General features: G+C 45.4%; 1 protein-coding gene across 1 annotated transcript; it reads right to left on the reverse strand.

The window, feature by feature from the left end:
* Positions 1-3,031: 3,031 nt before the first annotated feature.
* Positions 3,032-15,451, reverse strand: LOC104507198 (GATA-binding factor 3). The gene is made up of 3 exons (XM_010148406.1): positions 15,309-15,451; positions 9,642-9,767; positions 3,032-3,532 (listed from the first exon to the last, which is right to left on the reverse strand). Exons 1-3 carry the CDS (start codon positions 15,351-15,353, stop codon positions 3,248-3,250), a joined length of 456 nt encoding a protein of 151 aa, XP_010146708.1. The 5' UTR covers positions 15,354-15,451; the 3' UTR covers positions 3,032-3,247.
* Between the last annotated feature and the right edge of the window lie 1,167 nt (positions 15,452-16,618).

The following is a 16,618-nucleotide window of genomic DNA, read 5'->3' on the forward strand; positions in this document are numbered from 1 at the left end:
TTCTGAGGATATATGCAGACAGAGGGTCTGCATTTGTGTCCTTTTCAAGATGCCCTTCCTCTGAGCCAGCCCCAACTCTGCTTCATGTCAATGCACATAAGACCTATGAAACAACATCAGAAGGAAACTGCAAGAAGAAGATATTTTCAGGTTTTAGGAGAAAAAATTAAGGAGCCAGTCCCCTCCCCTAAAGCAAATGGAAAGATTCAAACACAATAGTACAAAAATACAAAAATTCTTCCTCCTCAAATTTTTTGCTGAAGTCCTGGAATCAACGTCTTAGTCCAAGTACAGTCTGTTGCAGAGAGAAAGGAGGGAAAGGTTGTAGCATCACAAATTAACAAATAATAATCTCTCATGCTTAATATCAGCAAAGATGATTATTTCCTTTGATTTGTCAGACTAATTGAAAATAGCTTTATAGTTCACAGATGATTAATTAGGAGCCAACAAGATCTCCATTTGCATCAGAGTAATTCTTCACTCTGTTTTATTTCAACATTTAGTCTTTATGCTTAAAATATTCATTGAGAAAGTGGAAAGGTGATTAACATAAGATTTTAAATGTGTGCCATTTGTTCTGACTTTTTTTACACATTTTTGTCAACAGAGTAAAAAGGAAAGAATATACAAGATTACAAAACGATTACTGCCTGTTCTGCTTACATCCACTAAATCCTCCTTTGTGGTAGACATGGTTGAAGTAAGTTCATTTTGAAACAGGGGAGAAAAAGGCCAAATAAAGGTCAATCCTCTTCCCCTCCTCCCCATTCCCAAACCAGATTAGTATTTGACGTCTGTATAATCATCCTGAAAGTTTCGAAGTGGTCTTTCTTATATGAAGCATCCTTACTCATGTGAGCCATCCTGCAGCAGATTAGGTACCACTGTTACCCTCTCCAGTTATCACCCAAGAGAAAGTGGGTTCAAAATAACATCTGACTGGTATGGTGTTATTTTTCCATTCACTTGGCACTGAAAGTCAGGGGTACACACACTTCTGGGTGAAAGACCTCAGTTATTTCATTCCACACCAAAAAAAAAAAAAAAAAATATTTTGCAGGTCACATCTGTTGAGGTTTTTAAGTTTGGGCGTTGGGTTTTGGGGGGTTTTTTGTTTGTTTGTTTAGGGTTTTTAAAGCATTTTCTCACAGCCCTGTCAACCTCTGTCTTATCACACCGTGCTTAAACCTCCAGCAAATGGAGTGGAGTGAGAAGACGTTTAACCCTTTATTTGGAAAGTAAATGCCCAACCCTTATCATAGTATAAAGAAGCTGGAAGAGTGAATACTGAAGACTAAAAGAAGAATGGATTCCTAAAGATCAAACTATCAGAAATAACATTATAAGAACCAAATTTTGCTGTTTACAGTAATGGCATTATTTCAAAGAAAACACTTGCAGGAAGGGGCTGGCTGACGGGCTTTCAGTTTTTGGGACTACACTTCTGTCTACCATCAAACCCAGCTTTTTGATAGCCCATTCCAAAAAGGTTCTGCCCATTCCTCCAAGAACAGAGACAGGGTCTGGTCCATCTTGATTTCACATCAAGAGCTCAGCTTTAGACCACCAAATTATACCACTGAGTACCCAACAGGGCAGAGCAGAAAGTGCTTTTCTAGGTCCTGTGCAAAGTCTCAGCGTCTTTCCTAGTACTGCCCAAAAACTAGCCAGGACCGCAAGGACACTGCCATACCTTTACACTTATCCCAGTCCCAAATTGTTATCGACACAGGCTTCCCACCATGGTGGCCATGGTTGACTGAGACCAAAAGGGACCCATCCCACGTGGGAGCCCGACAACAGGCGGCGACAGCGGTTGTGTTGTGGTTTGAGGGACAGGGAGCACACACTGGACGGTAGGGTTACGCTAACATGCAGTCCATTTATTTTTGAGGGTTTTTTCCTTTGTTCTGTGTTGGTTTTTTTGACCAAGCCACCGCAAACAGTGTGTTGGCTGTCAGCAAGAGCGCAGAGACATACATTCCCGTACCCGTGGTAACGACATAATAAATACCATCAAAACAAATTTTTAAAAAATTAAGAAACATATTCCCTTGCCCACCCCCAAGCACAGAACACCTTTAAGTCAACAGAATTTAATCTAGTTTATTCTCAAAAAAAAAAAAGAGGAAAAAAATATGAAAACAAAACAAAAAAAGCAGGTCTTATCACTAGCAGTAAATAAATTTGTACAACCATTCAGTCTGTATAATAGGATGAAATAAATCTACATCTTTCTTATTTTGGTGCATTGAATTATACATACAAACAACAATTACAGGAACTTGTTCACAATGCGTATAGACCTGGAGAATGGCTATCTGAAAACCCCTCGTTGGCAATGTCCGCATGTTAACACTGATTGCCTGACACCATTGGTACTTCCTATGTAAAAGGCCCGTGGCCCCAAATGAATGATCTCCCTACAGGTTTTATTTATTTAGTTATTTATTTAATTAGTTAGTTAGTTAATGCATCATCAAAACCGTTCTAGCCAGCCCCCTCCCCCTCCCCAGAAACAAAAAAGAAACCAAAAAAAAAACCCAACCAAAAAAAAACCAAAATAAAAAAAATAAAAGGAGAAGACATGACTGGCAGTTGGTCCATTTGTTCGTAAGACCGCGTTTCCTCTTGGTCTGCATTGTTTGTTTTTCTGGTTTTTAAATTGTCCTCCCGTCCTCTTTTTCTTTTTTTCTCTTTTCCTTTAAAAAAAAAAAAATCTCTCGGAGTCCTTCATGCCTTTTTCTTTACAGCTCCCAGATGCAATAAAGTCTTCCTCAAATGTACAGTATTTCTTACAATATAAGTTATATGCAATGTTCAGCATTTTTTATTTTATTATTTTTTTCACAGCACTAGAGATCCTGTCCAATAGGGAATGCAAGTTCTGAATGGCTTATTCACAAATGGTATCCAGATTCAGTGGGTAAGAATACATAGACGCCATAGTGAGTTCCTTTAAAAAGTGGCAAACATCACTTTTTTAAAACTTTTTTTTACTTTTTTCTCTTTTTTTCTTTTTTTTCCTTTTTTTGTGATTTTTGTAGTTTTTTCTGGGTTTTTAATTTTTTTTCTCTCTTTCTCTTATGCCTTCAAATAACATTTTTATTTATTTTTTAATTCCTTTCTTCCCCCTCCCATTTGATTCGGGACATCAGACCCATAACCACACGCCTGCAAAAATGCAAGTATATAAAGTAAATCTCATTTTGAGACCGTAAGCATTCAGCAGGGGAGTCTCTTGCTAACCCATGGCAGTGACCATACTGGAAGGATGGTGAGGTCCAAAGGAGAGGCTGGATGGAGGATGCATCGGTGTCGGTGTAGTCAGCATGTGGCTGGAGTGACTGAAGGGTGAAATGTGGCTGATGGAGGACATGTGTCTGGAGAGGGCGGCAGGGTTAAAGGAGCTGCTCTTGGGAAAGTCTTCGAGGTTGTCATGGACCTTTTTGCACTTTTTGGATTTGCTAGACATCTTTCGGTTTCTGGTCTGAATTCCTTCTTTCTTCATAGTCAGGGGTCTGTTAATCTAAACAAAAATCAATTATTTTTTTTGTGCTTCCATTCCTTCTCCCCAAATCACCGTGGGATTCGTGTACCCCATGCCTGGACAGTCCCAAGGATGTGCCCAGGAACGGCTGAACAGCCAGCAGCCTCCCTCCTTCCCTTGCATTCCCTGCTTGCCACAGCTACACAACCTCTTCCCTTCCATCCCAAAACTCAGATCCCACCCGAAAATCCCAAGTTTGATTGAAATTTCTAAAGACAAGACAACAGAAAATTCCTGCAGAGCCTCACAAGAGCAAAACATACCCCAATAACTCACAGCGGCTGAAAAATTTCAGCTATCTGCACATTAGGTAATTGCACCGTGTTTAGGAACGAAACCAATCATTATCACCTTGAAATATTCCCCGCAGACACCATCTCACCCCGAGGCTTCCTGACTGATCTAAAACCATTAGTGGCAACAGCTGCTGGGATTTCAGTGCTACAGGGGGTCTCAAATTTTCACAGCATCATTAGGGAGCGGGGCAAACTCTTCAAAAAAGTGACAGGTATTCATCTTATTTTTCTTCTTTCAAAAGGTTTTGCTCTGACCATCCTTTTAGATTCACTCTAGCAGGATCAATTTTATTTCTAAAATCTTCCAGGTTTTTTGGGGGGTGCTGAAACAGGTATCTGTGCTGCCCAGCAGAGCATTTTCTACTTTCATGCAGACACATCTACAGGAAACCTAAGCACTGTATTCTTCTGCACGGATATAAGCAGCTGCAATGACCAACCATACACCCATCGGGGTTGGGAAATGGTACGAAAAGGGTCTGTTGAACCTCCTGTAAGAAACTCCTGTTGCTGCATAGAGAGCCAGCATCACAACCTGAATTAGCACTGGTGCCGTGAAAGCCCAACAGACCACACTTAGAAAGGGATTTATGCATCCAATATGTATAAACATCCTTAAAAATCTGGACTTGGGAGTCTACATGGGGAATTACACAGGTCTTGCTCTGGCTCCTGTGCAGAATTTCACCTATAGAAGGCAGGAGAGCCCAGCAAACCCCCCAGGGCTGAACACTGCTTTTTGTAATAAGCGTGAGCACCCTGCAGTGCTGATGGAGATTCTGCAAAAAGGGAAAAATGGGGAGAAAAATGGATATGCTATCCACTGGGAACTGCTGTCTCAACCCGGGGGAAGGAAGTTCCTGCAAGGGTCCCAAAGAGATCTTCATTCATAAGATATCAAATCAGTGCAAGGGACAAAGCTCTCCCTTCTTCCAGATCACTGCAGTTTCTCTTCTTGCTCACCAGCCACTACTTGGTGCTTTTCCCTGCAGCATGGGAATCATCCAGGGATTTTTCTCCCCAGGGAGGCAGGGATACAACAACTCCCCATTATACATGGGGAAGGAGGCACGGGGAGAGGAAGGAGCAGGCTCATCTGCTCCAGCTTAGGCATCCCAAAGTTCATCATCCCAGGGTGAATTAGTGACCCCGTGCTCTCCATACCAGCGGTGATGGGAAACTTCACCTCATCCTAAAAATGGGCAAATAAAAGGCTGATTCGTCTACCTCTGGGTAAAGGGAGCTGGAGAGAGCAGCCCTGATTGCTAAAGACAGGAGGGAGAAAGCTGCCCATGCACAGCCCAACAGCAACCCTGGGGCAGCAACAAGCAAAAACCTCAAATGTCATGGACTTTAAATACAACATCACCCGTCTCCCTGGCTTCCTGTCCTTGCTGAGGGCACAGGGGTGCACACACAAGGAAGGGATTCATCAATCCCTGATGAATCCAGCTCAGATTTGGGGAGGCATACATGAGCCTTGGGCTCCCCAGCTCCTAATGAGGATTTGTATTGTGACACAAAGACTCAGGAGCAGCCAGAATTGATTTCCAGGTGTTCCATGTGAAGTAGCAAAGGTGCAAGATCAGGAGCTGGCAGTAGCAACTTGACGTCATCCTGGTGCTGGGACTGGGGCTGCGCTGGCTCTTGGAGCAAGTAACAGGTCCTGACCCTGTGTAGCTCGCTGTCATGTCCTGCAGGATGAGCACTTCCCCAGAGCAATGTCTCTCATGTTTCACTCAGTGTCTAAGAACAGGTTGGCCCAGGCCATGATGTGATGTGAAACTTAAGGATGGGAATATCAATTTTGCCCAGGATGGTGAAAAAGCCACAGCTAGCCCTGCAACTGGAGTCAGAGATGCCATCCAAGCTGTTAGATGGGCACACCATCCTGGTGTATGTGGTCCCACCCTCCTGGCAGCTACCTGACCCAAGTGCCAAACTGATAAGAACTCAGATAAATGTCAGGAGGTATGAAACCAGCATACAGTCACAGCAGCAAGCTGGAATTTTTTTCCCATTAATTCAGAGGCCAGTCACAGCAGAGCTGAAGTGATCCCCAAAACATCAAAGCCATGGACCCATCACTGTTTCTGCGGTAGAGAAACAAGAGATGCAGAGGGAAGACCTTCTTCCATGAAAATTCATTGTGATAAAAATGACAAACACATGCTAAATTAAAATTAAACCCATCCAACGCATGTATATGAAATTCATTAATTTCAGATGGAGCCAATTAATTATAGGCAGAAATTATGCTCTTTGTTTTATCATATGCAAAATACCGACTGCTCTGCTCTTGGGACACATAGCCCTGCCTCGGGATATTGTGAAACAGAGGCTTGTTCTGAGGACTTCTACCAAAAACATGGCAACTCGTTCATTTCTATGAGCATAGGCCGGTCTGCTGTGCACCTCCAACAAGGTACACTCATAGAATCATAGAATCACTCCCACCAATCCCTGAAGTAAGTGAAGGCTGAACCCGCTTCTAAGGACTAAAATAACAGGGATGAGAACCTCACATTCAACAGATCAAATCCAGAGGATAGCCTAAGCCATTATAGGTCTGATCTTGCTCTGACTGAAGACAATGGGATTTTGCCATTGACCTCAATAAGGTCCTGTCACTGAAGCGGATTTATCCTTCAGACATAGTCATTACAATGTTATGGTTAATCTTCCAGGCTGGCTGTATCTTAGAAAGCACTCTGGGATGCCACAGGATGAAAGGCACCGTATCAATGTGAAATATTAGTCATTGTTAATACTGGTGTTAATGGAGCCAGCTCTTGTTGAAGTCAGTGGGAGAAATGCCAGCAGCTTCACTAAATGCACCCCAAGACTATTATGATTATTGCTTCTATCCTACTGACAAATAGGTTTGCTTAAGCAGTGGGAATCAACAGTAAAACAAACTGATACAGCCCCATATAAAAAAAATAGCACCATAAAAAAAATAGCCTTCTCACTGCAATGGTTCCCACTGTGGACTTAAAAACTGAGTTTCATCTTCACATCAGTCCATTAAAATAACCTAATAATCTGAAAGTTCAAGAAAAATTAATTAAACCCAAAGAAAAGACAAAAGGGAGAGGGGGAATAGAAAAGCAGCCAGGAATTTGCTACAAGGTAGGGTAGCAGGGTTGAGTCATCTTCCGAGCAGCTAAAGACCTTCCACTGGCATTGACACAAAATCCATGCAGACACTTGCCTGCTTGGGAGGGACATGCTACAATGAGCCTCTCTATTTCTGACACCTCTCCTGATGGAGAACTGACGCAGATAAGATACACAAAGGGAGGAAGACCACAGCCTACACAAATGGGTCTTGCACTTCAACAGACCAGACCAATTTGCACCAGCCAAGGAACCTTGTCCACGTGCAGCCACCAAACTCCCTCCCTGCCTTGAGCTGGTTAAAGGATGATGCTGGTGCCATTCACCAGGCTGATAGCACAGCTCCCTGTGTCCTGCCTCCCCGCAGCCAAACACAGAAGGCATCTCTATGAAGCTACCACCACCTTACCACTGGCCACAAAAAGCTCCCTCATATTTGGCTTCTGAAGCAGTGTGGCCTTCACAGTCGCAACCTCTAAAGCCATTTGGGCTGCAGAATAATACCCAAATGCTCAGCCATGGTGGATCTTCAAAGCTGAGGGTGGTATGTTCAAGGACTATTGGTTGCGACGTTGCCTGTTTCTCACCACAGTGATAACTAAGTATCATGATTAAAAAGTTTTTTAAAAATGGATCTACCCACTCATAGCCAGATATTCGTATCCTTGCCTAGTTACATTGCTGCACACAGTATCTCAGTCCTTTAGGGGTTTCATTTAAGCAGGTCCCATTAATGGACTTGCTCATAAGGCAAGATACTACTTGACTTTGGTAAGTAGCTGTGCTGAGCTTTTAAGCAGCTGTCAGTGTTTTTAATGAATATGAGAATGGTTCCAATGTGCTCAAGGCCTACCCCATGTCACAGACTTCACAGCTGGATCAGAGTTTCCCTAAACAGTGGATCTAGGGGTCAATTCAGGCCAACTAGGTTCACAGCATTATTGTGTAAAAGAAAAGGAGAGAGGGAGCAAGGGGTATCGCAGGCACATTTCTGGAGAACCCCGGCACCCAGGCACCATTCTAGACACCTTAGAGGGGATTCTTCCAGTTAGATGTCTACAGCACAGGTACTCACATGTGAACTCATCATCCTGCCACCCTTTGTAGTCATGGGCAGAAATTACACCACCTTCAAGGATACAAATCGTGTAATCCAAACACAGGCATCTCCATCAGGTCCGATGAACGGCACCTGAGAAGAGCCTGTTTTCTTCAGAAGGCTTTGAAAGAAGAAGGGGTGCAGGGGGAGTAGCTCAGGTATAGGTCTCCCTATTGCAGGTGTCCCAAGCTACGTGACTTGAGTCCTCCCACTGATGGCTGCAAGGCCAAAATGAGAACACAGGACAAGCATAGACTCCTCCAGTGATGCTAGCTGACCTTTCCCCCTTCTTGCCATGGAAATAGCAAACAGAATATGTCCTTGCCATATTCTGAGAGCTTTCACTGCAGGTCCAAGACCTTTGTTTGCAGTGATCAAACTGAGAGTTTGATGATAATCTTTGCTTGCTACATAGGACTCAAAACATGCTGAGACATCTGCCCACTAAACGGTAAACACATTTTCCTTTTTTCTGAGAGAGATACCTCTCACAGAACAGGTGAAAAATTAGCCTGGTTGAGTTAGAGGGTTTTTTTCTACTTAATCCAAACTTGTTTACTCATCCCAGGAAACCAAAGAGCTTGAAATAACAAATGGAAGGGACTGAGACACCACAAGGGTTGGGTGCCCCATGAAACCCGATCAGTCTTTGATGTGTTTGCGTGGGTGGACATGAGGACAAAACATATCCCAAGATTTCTAAACCAAACATAAAGCGAACGACCACTAGAAAAAAAAAAATCAAAGCAGAGAAATTGAAAGTCTTTTCCTTCGTCTGACATAATAATTATTCTAATGCCACATGTGGAATGAGAGTAACAGGAGTAGCCTTAAGACTCCTTTATTAGCAGTATTATTCAGAAGAAGACTTTTCAGATCCCTTAAAAAAATCTTTCCCTGCATATCCCTGGTTCCCGCAAGCTGGCTTTGCATGGAGATATTAGATTAAATCTGCCAGCCATTTCATTTCATTTTACCTTCCCTTCCATGACAGATGCTTTAAAATTCACATCACAGGTTGAGCAGACTCTGCAACCTGCTGACTATCTCAAGTCCTTTTTGGTTTAGGAATCGCTTGCATCAACTGGGGCGAACACAAGACCTAAATAAAACTTTTTTGTGGACGGGTGGAGGGACAGGACAAAGGCAGCCACAAACCCAAGAAAGATCAAAATAGTTGCTGGCATAATTTGCTTTTTTTCCAGAGTTTGTATTTGCTGGAGGAACTAAGATACGCATAGAAGGGGTATTGGCTTGCAGGATGGCATGCTGTCTTTTCCAATGCACTGAGCCCAATCAGCAGCGGATAATAACTCTCTGTATTGATCTACCCCTCCTTTCTTGGCTCAGGCATGGGAAAGCTCTAACATTATCCATGTACAGCCCTGGTTTATACCTCCCCAAGTCTACTCGGCTACATTCGATGGGATGCCAACTGATCGTTCCAACCCCCAAGGTCCCCAAAGGTTACAGGAGCACCACCCAAGACTGAAAATCCTTAAGTCAAGAAAGAGTCTGGATCATCAAGCGTGAGAAGTGAGGCCCCGCTGCTGAGCACTGCAGTCACACTTACATTGTGCAGCTTGTAGTAGAGCCCGCAGGCGTTACAGACGGGATCGCCGTTGGCATTTCTCCTCCACAGGGTGGTAGTGGTGGTCTGGCAGTTCGCGCAGGACGTACCGGCCCTCCTGGCTGCAGACTGTGGGAAGGAGGGGAGAGGTGGGAGGGCAAGGGAAGAGAAGGAGAGAACAGGACCCGTGTTAAAAAAAAAAATAATAATAATAATAATAAAAGATGCAATCAGCAAAATTGCTGAGAAAGAAAACATCAACTCTGCAAGACTGACGCACATTGGTAGAGGCCTCCAGAAACTGGCTTGTGAGAACAAATAATAATTCTGAAAAAAATCCCCAAGGTACTTTAATCCCAAATTATATACGATCTGAATCAGGTGCCAAAGGGCATCCTAAAAGTGAGTGCTAAACCTCTGATAGAACTCATCAAAATTAGCAGCGCTGGCACAGCCCATTCCAGAGGGGAAAATATTATTTAAATGCCAACATGTCTTTCCATCTTAATTCTCTCAGACCCCCCAGGGGTCTAATTCTGCAGTCAGGGCCTGCAATTGCTGGAGTCAACAGCATGAGTCATGCCGGCTCCAGCGAGCAATGGGCAAGACCCGCATGAGTTTGGTGGGCAGCTGCTTGCTGAGTCCGACCGCAAGCACAGCCCGGTCCCGTAAATTCAGCTCAGCTTCAAAGGATATGGGCTGCAGATCGGAAATAACACTGTGGCAAAGAGCGAGAATCCCAACTTTTTAATTACACCCTTTTTGCAGCCTAAACCTTCATGTTTATTTAAGGATTGGTAATGAGCCTGTAAGAAGAATTTACCATTTCATAAAGGGGAAGGAACAAGAGAAAAAGTCTACGTGTCAAGGTGTATACAGAAGCTTTTTTGTTAGCTGTGAAAATGATTTAGCAAAGCCAAATTTAGCAAAGTCGCTCCTCTTTCACATGCATGAGTTCGTGCTTATCATTTAGAAATTGTAACTTTAGCAAACAAATTGCCCTTCTGCTACTGAAGGAGGAAAAGGAATTTGCAGACTTTTATGTAAACGCATACGCATGTTTGCGTGTGTGCAAGTGCCTACAGCTCCTAAAAAAAGACCTTTAGATCCCCGTCCTATCTCTTCTTCATCAATATGACACAGTCCCAGAGCTCTGATTTCATCCCGATGCGTTGCTTTCAATGGGACTGCTCATGTGCTTAAAGTTAAAACATGTGCTTAAGCGATTTGCCAGATCATAGCAATGCTTGGCACCTTGCAGAACTGAGCCTTTAATGCTCTCTTTTGTGCTCTTACTGTTTCAAATTTACCCCTCACCCCACACAGCCGCACACTGTAGCACATCCAACATTTAAAAAAAAAAAAGAAAAAAAAAGAATACCGCATCTTTGGATACTGTACAACAAACCCAAAATGCAAACATGGACACTGGCACAGTGCTAGCATTAATACCAACTCTTGTTAGGTCATGTTGCAATTTTAATCATAATTGAATGCGGCGTAGGTGGAGAGAGGACGGGTTGGTTTTGTTTTAGATAGAGTAGGGTTCTTTTTTTCCCCTTTTAATTAGACTAAAAGGACTGTCTAAAAAATAAGTAATACAATGCTCATGAGCATTAGGAAGCATCACAGAGAGCCCGATCTGATGGCAAGGGGCTCTCACTGGCTGCCCATGGAGACAATTCCATTTTGCCTGACCATAAGCCACACAGAAATGAGCCACTCTCAAGCCCGATAAGGCCCCTAGTTGACTTCTCCATGCTGATGGCAAGCAGGAGCTGGGAATGGCACACAGGTCTTTGGCTGCAAAAATCCCAGTGCCGGCAGAAGAAGCTGAAGCATCCCACCACAAACAGCAGAGCCCCGAACAGATGTATACACACACACTACAGTCCTGTCCCTCTCCAGACCATGCCATGGCCCCAAATTTGTTCCCCATCAAAATCACCGTGTTAATATGTGTGCTTCAAGCAGAGCACAGAGACAACAGCTTGCAGAGTCGGGCTCTCACCAAGACCCAGTGCCCAAGTCTACAGGTCTCTGCTCCCTCAGCTCCCACCAGCCAGCACGGGTGGCTCAGAAGCTGGATTGAGTCTCTCTGTGGCAGTTTTGCCCTTATCACACCCAAAAATCAAGCCTAAGGAAATTTCTAAAAAACAGTGATATTTGACTCAACCCACACAGGGGAAACATCCTCTTTGAAGATATTTGGGGTTTCTACATGACACTCGCTATAATTTCTCTTACAGCAAGTGCGTTTAAAAGACACGCCTGATCACCACCTTTTTACCTCCAAACAAACTCTGACATTAAATAAATCAATAAATCACAACATCCACTGTCTTCTCTAAAACCTGTTCCATTTGCCATGTTTCCCCTACAAAAATTCAGCCTTGTTAGCTGAACATTTTAAACTCCGTATTCTTTCAGTCCCAGCCTGTACTTTTTACATTGTACCAACTTCTATCGGAGACACCGGCAGTGGGCAGGAAACAATGAATAATATCGCTATTGTAAAACTTGCAGCAATGGCATCCACTGACGCTAATCACCGACCCGAGCCTGACCATGTAAGTAATGAGATGACTAACGGGGTGCCCCGTACTATCTGTAGGACTGGAACCCATGGTCCAGCGCTACGTGAGTGTGGGCATGACTCCAGAAGCACTGGCAGTGATGAGAAGGTGGAATTGAGGATGGCGCAGAAGGAGGAACTGAGTACTGATAAAGATGTTTAATTAAGGGGCATTTCTTGTGTCCCAATTTATATGGGATACCCAGAAATCTGCAAGTAATATCTTCCTAAAATAAGATCACAGATGCATGTGCCTTCTGAGAAATTGGCTATAATCCCCAAACCAACACAGCTGGGCATGGAAATAGAGAGTTCTGCATGCACATGGGCAGGGAAAGGAAGAAAATCCAGAGGAAGGATTATCTCAGCAATATCAGTGATGGGGCTGCCACTGGCTTTGACAAGGACAGGAAAGGTCTCCAAGAGGGCTGTAGACCTTTTAAGTGCAGTGGTGGCAAGGTACCACCTGCCCATTCCTGATGCCCCCGCTGACATCTCCAGATCTTCCACCTTCCCTCCAGAGCAGACCTGTTTGAGCTCCCTCGACCAGCAAAGCTCCATCCATCCCCCTGAAGGAAGCCCTTACAAAGACGTCCATTGAATTTAATAAGGCTTGGACTGGGTTCTCAGCATCAAAGCATTTATTTGCCTTCTCTCTCCAACCCATCAGAGTCCTTTCACTAGTTTCAGCGCGCCTGGGATCAGAGCCTACAAAACCAGCCAAGGTCATGCAGGAAGCTTGTGGCAGAGGGAGAGGAGCGCGTACCCTCCGTTCCGTACGCACGCTGCCTTCCTCAGCCCGCTCACCTCCACAAGTCAGGAGAGATCAAGTCAAACCGCGGGCACACACACATCTACATCCCTGCAGATTAAATGCAGGCCCAGATTTGGTTCCTTCTGATTTTGGGGGTTTTTTTGGAGGTTAGAAAGGGAAATATAGAGGCAAACAGCATTAGAAATGTTTCTCCTGTTCTGTTTTTTTTTTTTTTTTCCTCCCCAAGGCAGTGCTGGAGAAATAAAAAAAAGATCTAGAAAAATCAAACATTCCCATTTAGCAGAGGCCATATTCAAAGAACAGGAACTTTTTGTAACTTCAGCTTTAACAAAAATGCCCAAGATTGAAGTGATTATGCAAGACAAGGTCTCTCTTTACTTTCTTCTCTCTTTCTTTTTTTTTTTCCCTAAGAATGACCTTTTACAATGTATTTATTTATATAGTTCATTTTACATGTGCTGGGCTGAGGGTGACTCTGGACATTCTTTCGTGGTTCCATCAGACACTTTTTGAAAGCTCTCCCCCCCTTTTCCAGCCGCTTTCCTATTCTGCCTCCCCCTCCGCTTGTTTGGATACACTCAAGCTCCTGTGTGTTTGGGCTGGGGAAACAGAGCTGTTGTTTAGGAGTTATCTCCAGGGCTCAGATATCCGGCAGCTTTTTCCTAGGAAGTTAACTTTACACATAAAGAGAGAACGAGGAAAAAAAAATAAAAAAGAAAACGAGGGGTATGTGTTTAAGACAGAAGGGCTGGGGGGAGGAAAAGAACAAGAGCTGCCCAAAAAAATTACAAATCCAGCCCACACTTCCCTCCCTAGAAAGCTTTTCCTTTTTTCTAACAAGGCTATGAAAGATGAGGGAGACCAACATATCCCTATGGCGGAAAAGCCCAGGGGAAGCACAGAGAGGTTTCGCCCGCGGGAAGGCTGGGGGTAGAGGAGCCAACCCACATCTTCCCCAAACCCACACGGCCAGACAGAGCAGACGCCACTGCCCGTGGCAGTGTAACCCCTCCTGGGGCCATATCCTGCAAACACTTCCCAGCGCCTGGGGAAATAATGCCAGTCGAATTTTGCCGGCATCTCACAGTTGAGGAAGCTGAATCGATGCCCAAGGGTTGTCGGACCAAGGCCGTAAGCAGCTCCACGGGGAACATGAACCACCCTTCTCCTGCCTGCAGGATCCGGCCATGCCAGGCACAAGCCTCACACAACCAGCCGGATCCATCCATCAGCTCAGAAACTCCATGGAGAGATGAGAGCCGCTTTTCCTCCGCACTTTGAGTGGCCCCCGGGAGACCGTCCACATCTTTAATCTTAACAAAACCAAACGTGCCTCGATTCGAAACATTCAATAACTTCCCAAGCAGGGAACATCATTTTTTTTCCCCTGCTTGATGTATTTTTTCCCCTTGTGGTTTGCCTGATTATTTGCCAACTATACTTCAACACATTTATTAGCCATGCCCTCAGCTTCCAGACCTTTTTGCGGCTTCCAGGGAAATTCATAAATAGATCGCTGGGGATGCTGTAACGTATCGCCTGTACATAGTACAGTCGCGAGACTCGCGACTGTTCTTTCAAGTATTTACCCGCGCATTTTGACTTCCTCACACTTCTGTGGCCCCAGGCACACGCTCAGCTTTGGCCACTCACCAGGCTTGCTCCTTCTTTGCCATCCCCTACCTTGTGTCCTTGCCCGTTGGAGCGGGTGGCAGCTGCCCACCAGGCAGGAATGACACAATTTGAGACCCTCACGCTCACACCAGGTTGAAGTGGCACCAGGACCATCAGCCAAATGCTTTGCAGGACCAAGGTCCAGCCAGTGTCTCAGTGGCACCTGAACCCAGCTTGAGTCTCCCTCCACGACACTGCCAGCCAAGGCTGATGGAAACACACTTGGGAAGGGGAGGACAGCAGTGTGGAGTTTCCAGGAGAAATCCTATTCTCCTGATAATCTCTTAGGTCACTAGGAAATGATTACTCTGTCCTTGACCCCTGGAAAGAGCCATCATCCCTGGGTCACCATCCAGGAGCGCTGCGCAGAAGCATCTGCCCCACTGCAATCCAGGAGAAAACTCAGTTCTGGTTTGCAAAAAGCCCTGGATCTTGATTTTTTATAACCTGTTTTGCAGTTTACAAGAGAACTGGACAACTGAGGCCCTCAGCAGCTGGGAGCTCCCCGAGCATTCCCCCTCCCAGCCCTCTGATGCAATGGGACCACATTTTGGAGCTGGGTGACCTTCCCTTCTCCATCCCAGGCTGCAGACAAGGAGCGAAAGTTGCAGAAGGAAAAGAAAGAATAAAATAGAAGAGGACTTACCAGCCTTCTCTTGGGTTTGATCAGGGGTCGGTTCTGCCCGTTCATTTTGTGATAGAGTCCGCAGGCATTACACAAATAGTGCCCGGTGCCATCTCTTCTCCACAGAGGGGTTGAGGTAGCCCCACAATTTACACACTCCCTGCCTTCTGGAAACAAGAGAGCACATGGTTCACTTAGGGAAAGCAGAGGTAAAAAGGGCTGGGGAAAGTGTCTGGAAGTGTGTGTGTCCCAAAAAAAACCCAACTACAACCTCCCCAGAAGTCCGAGCCAAGCTAGGCCCTGCCTGTCCTCTCCAAGTTCTGGATGCCCAAACAAGGGTCCATGGTCACAGCTGAGCAACATCCCTGGCACAGGCTGGGGAGAGTTTGCTGGGGCCTGATCCTGTCCCACTCCCTGTCACCACCCCTCAGGCACCATCAGGCCTGTGACATTGCAGCAGCCGGGAGGAAGGATAGTGATGATGACAACCCGAAACCTAAAGAAGCTCAGGGGCTCCCTGGAGGAGCTCTCACCCCTCCTGCAGGTCCCTCCTTTGAGGGGGGAGGCTGGCAATTCCCACTCCCCTATGGATTAAGGGCTCCTACAGCCCTTCAGACCCTATGTTGCCATATGGAGCAGACAAACCTTGGCTTTGCAGGAGCCTCTAACCCCCCCAGCATGGATGGATACCAAATTTAAGACCATGCCCATCTTTCTGATGTGTACAAGGACCCCAGGGTCACCCCTGGAGTACTGCCTCAGCTCTGAGGGTTGCATGAGCTTGGGGGGGGTCTTCCTTCAGCCTCAGGTCAAACCACATCAAGGATCCCCAAAGCAATCACAGATCAACAATCAAACACCTCCCCTGGCCCCAGCCAATACCCACAGTCACTCTGCCAGTGTCCGCTATCCATTCATTTGCAACTAAACTTCCATCACCCAACCAGCGAAAACCTGCTTCTGCAGCCTGATGGTCCACCCCTGATATCTGGGATCCCAAACAGCCCTGAGTCTGCCTGAGCAGACTAAGGTCCTTCTCCTTTTTGACACCACTCCATCCTCTCCCGGGCTATTGGGAGGGAACTGGGGGGATGCGGGCATGCATCCCACCTACTTTCAGAGGGTTGAGTGCTTTTTGTTGGGTGTTTAGTTTCTTGAGTTTTGGTTTGTTTGGTTGTTGGGTTTTTTTTTTCTTGCACCTAATAATACTCCCAGCCCATCTGAGAGCAGCAGAAGACCTCAGCCGGCCAGAGCAGAGCTAACCCAGCTCCACGCTGCCCCAGCCCGCGCTGCGTTCGAGCAAGAGGCATCCGCACCCTAACCACAAACGG

This window comes from Eurypyga helias, unplaced genomic scaffold (genome assembly GCF_000690775.1).
Source record: "Eurypyga helias isolate BGI_N326 unplaced genomic scaffold, ASM69077v1 scaffold123, whole genome shotgun sequence".
Taxonomy (NCBI): domain Eukaryota; kingdom Metazoa; phylum Chordata; class Aves; order Eurypygiformes; family Eurypygidae; genus Eurypyga; species Eurypyga helias.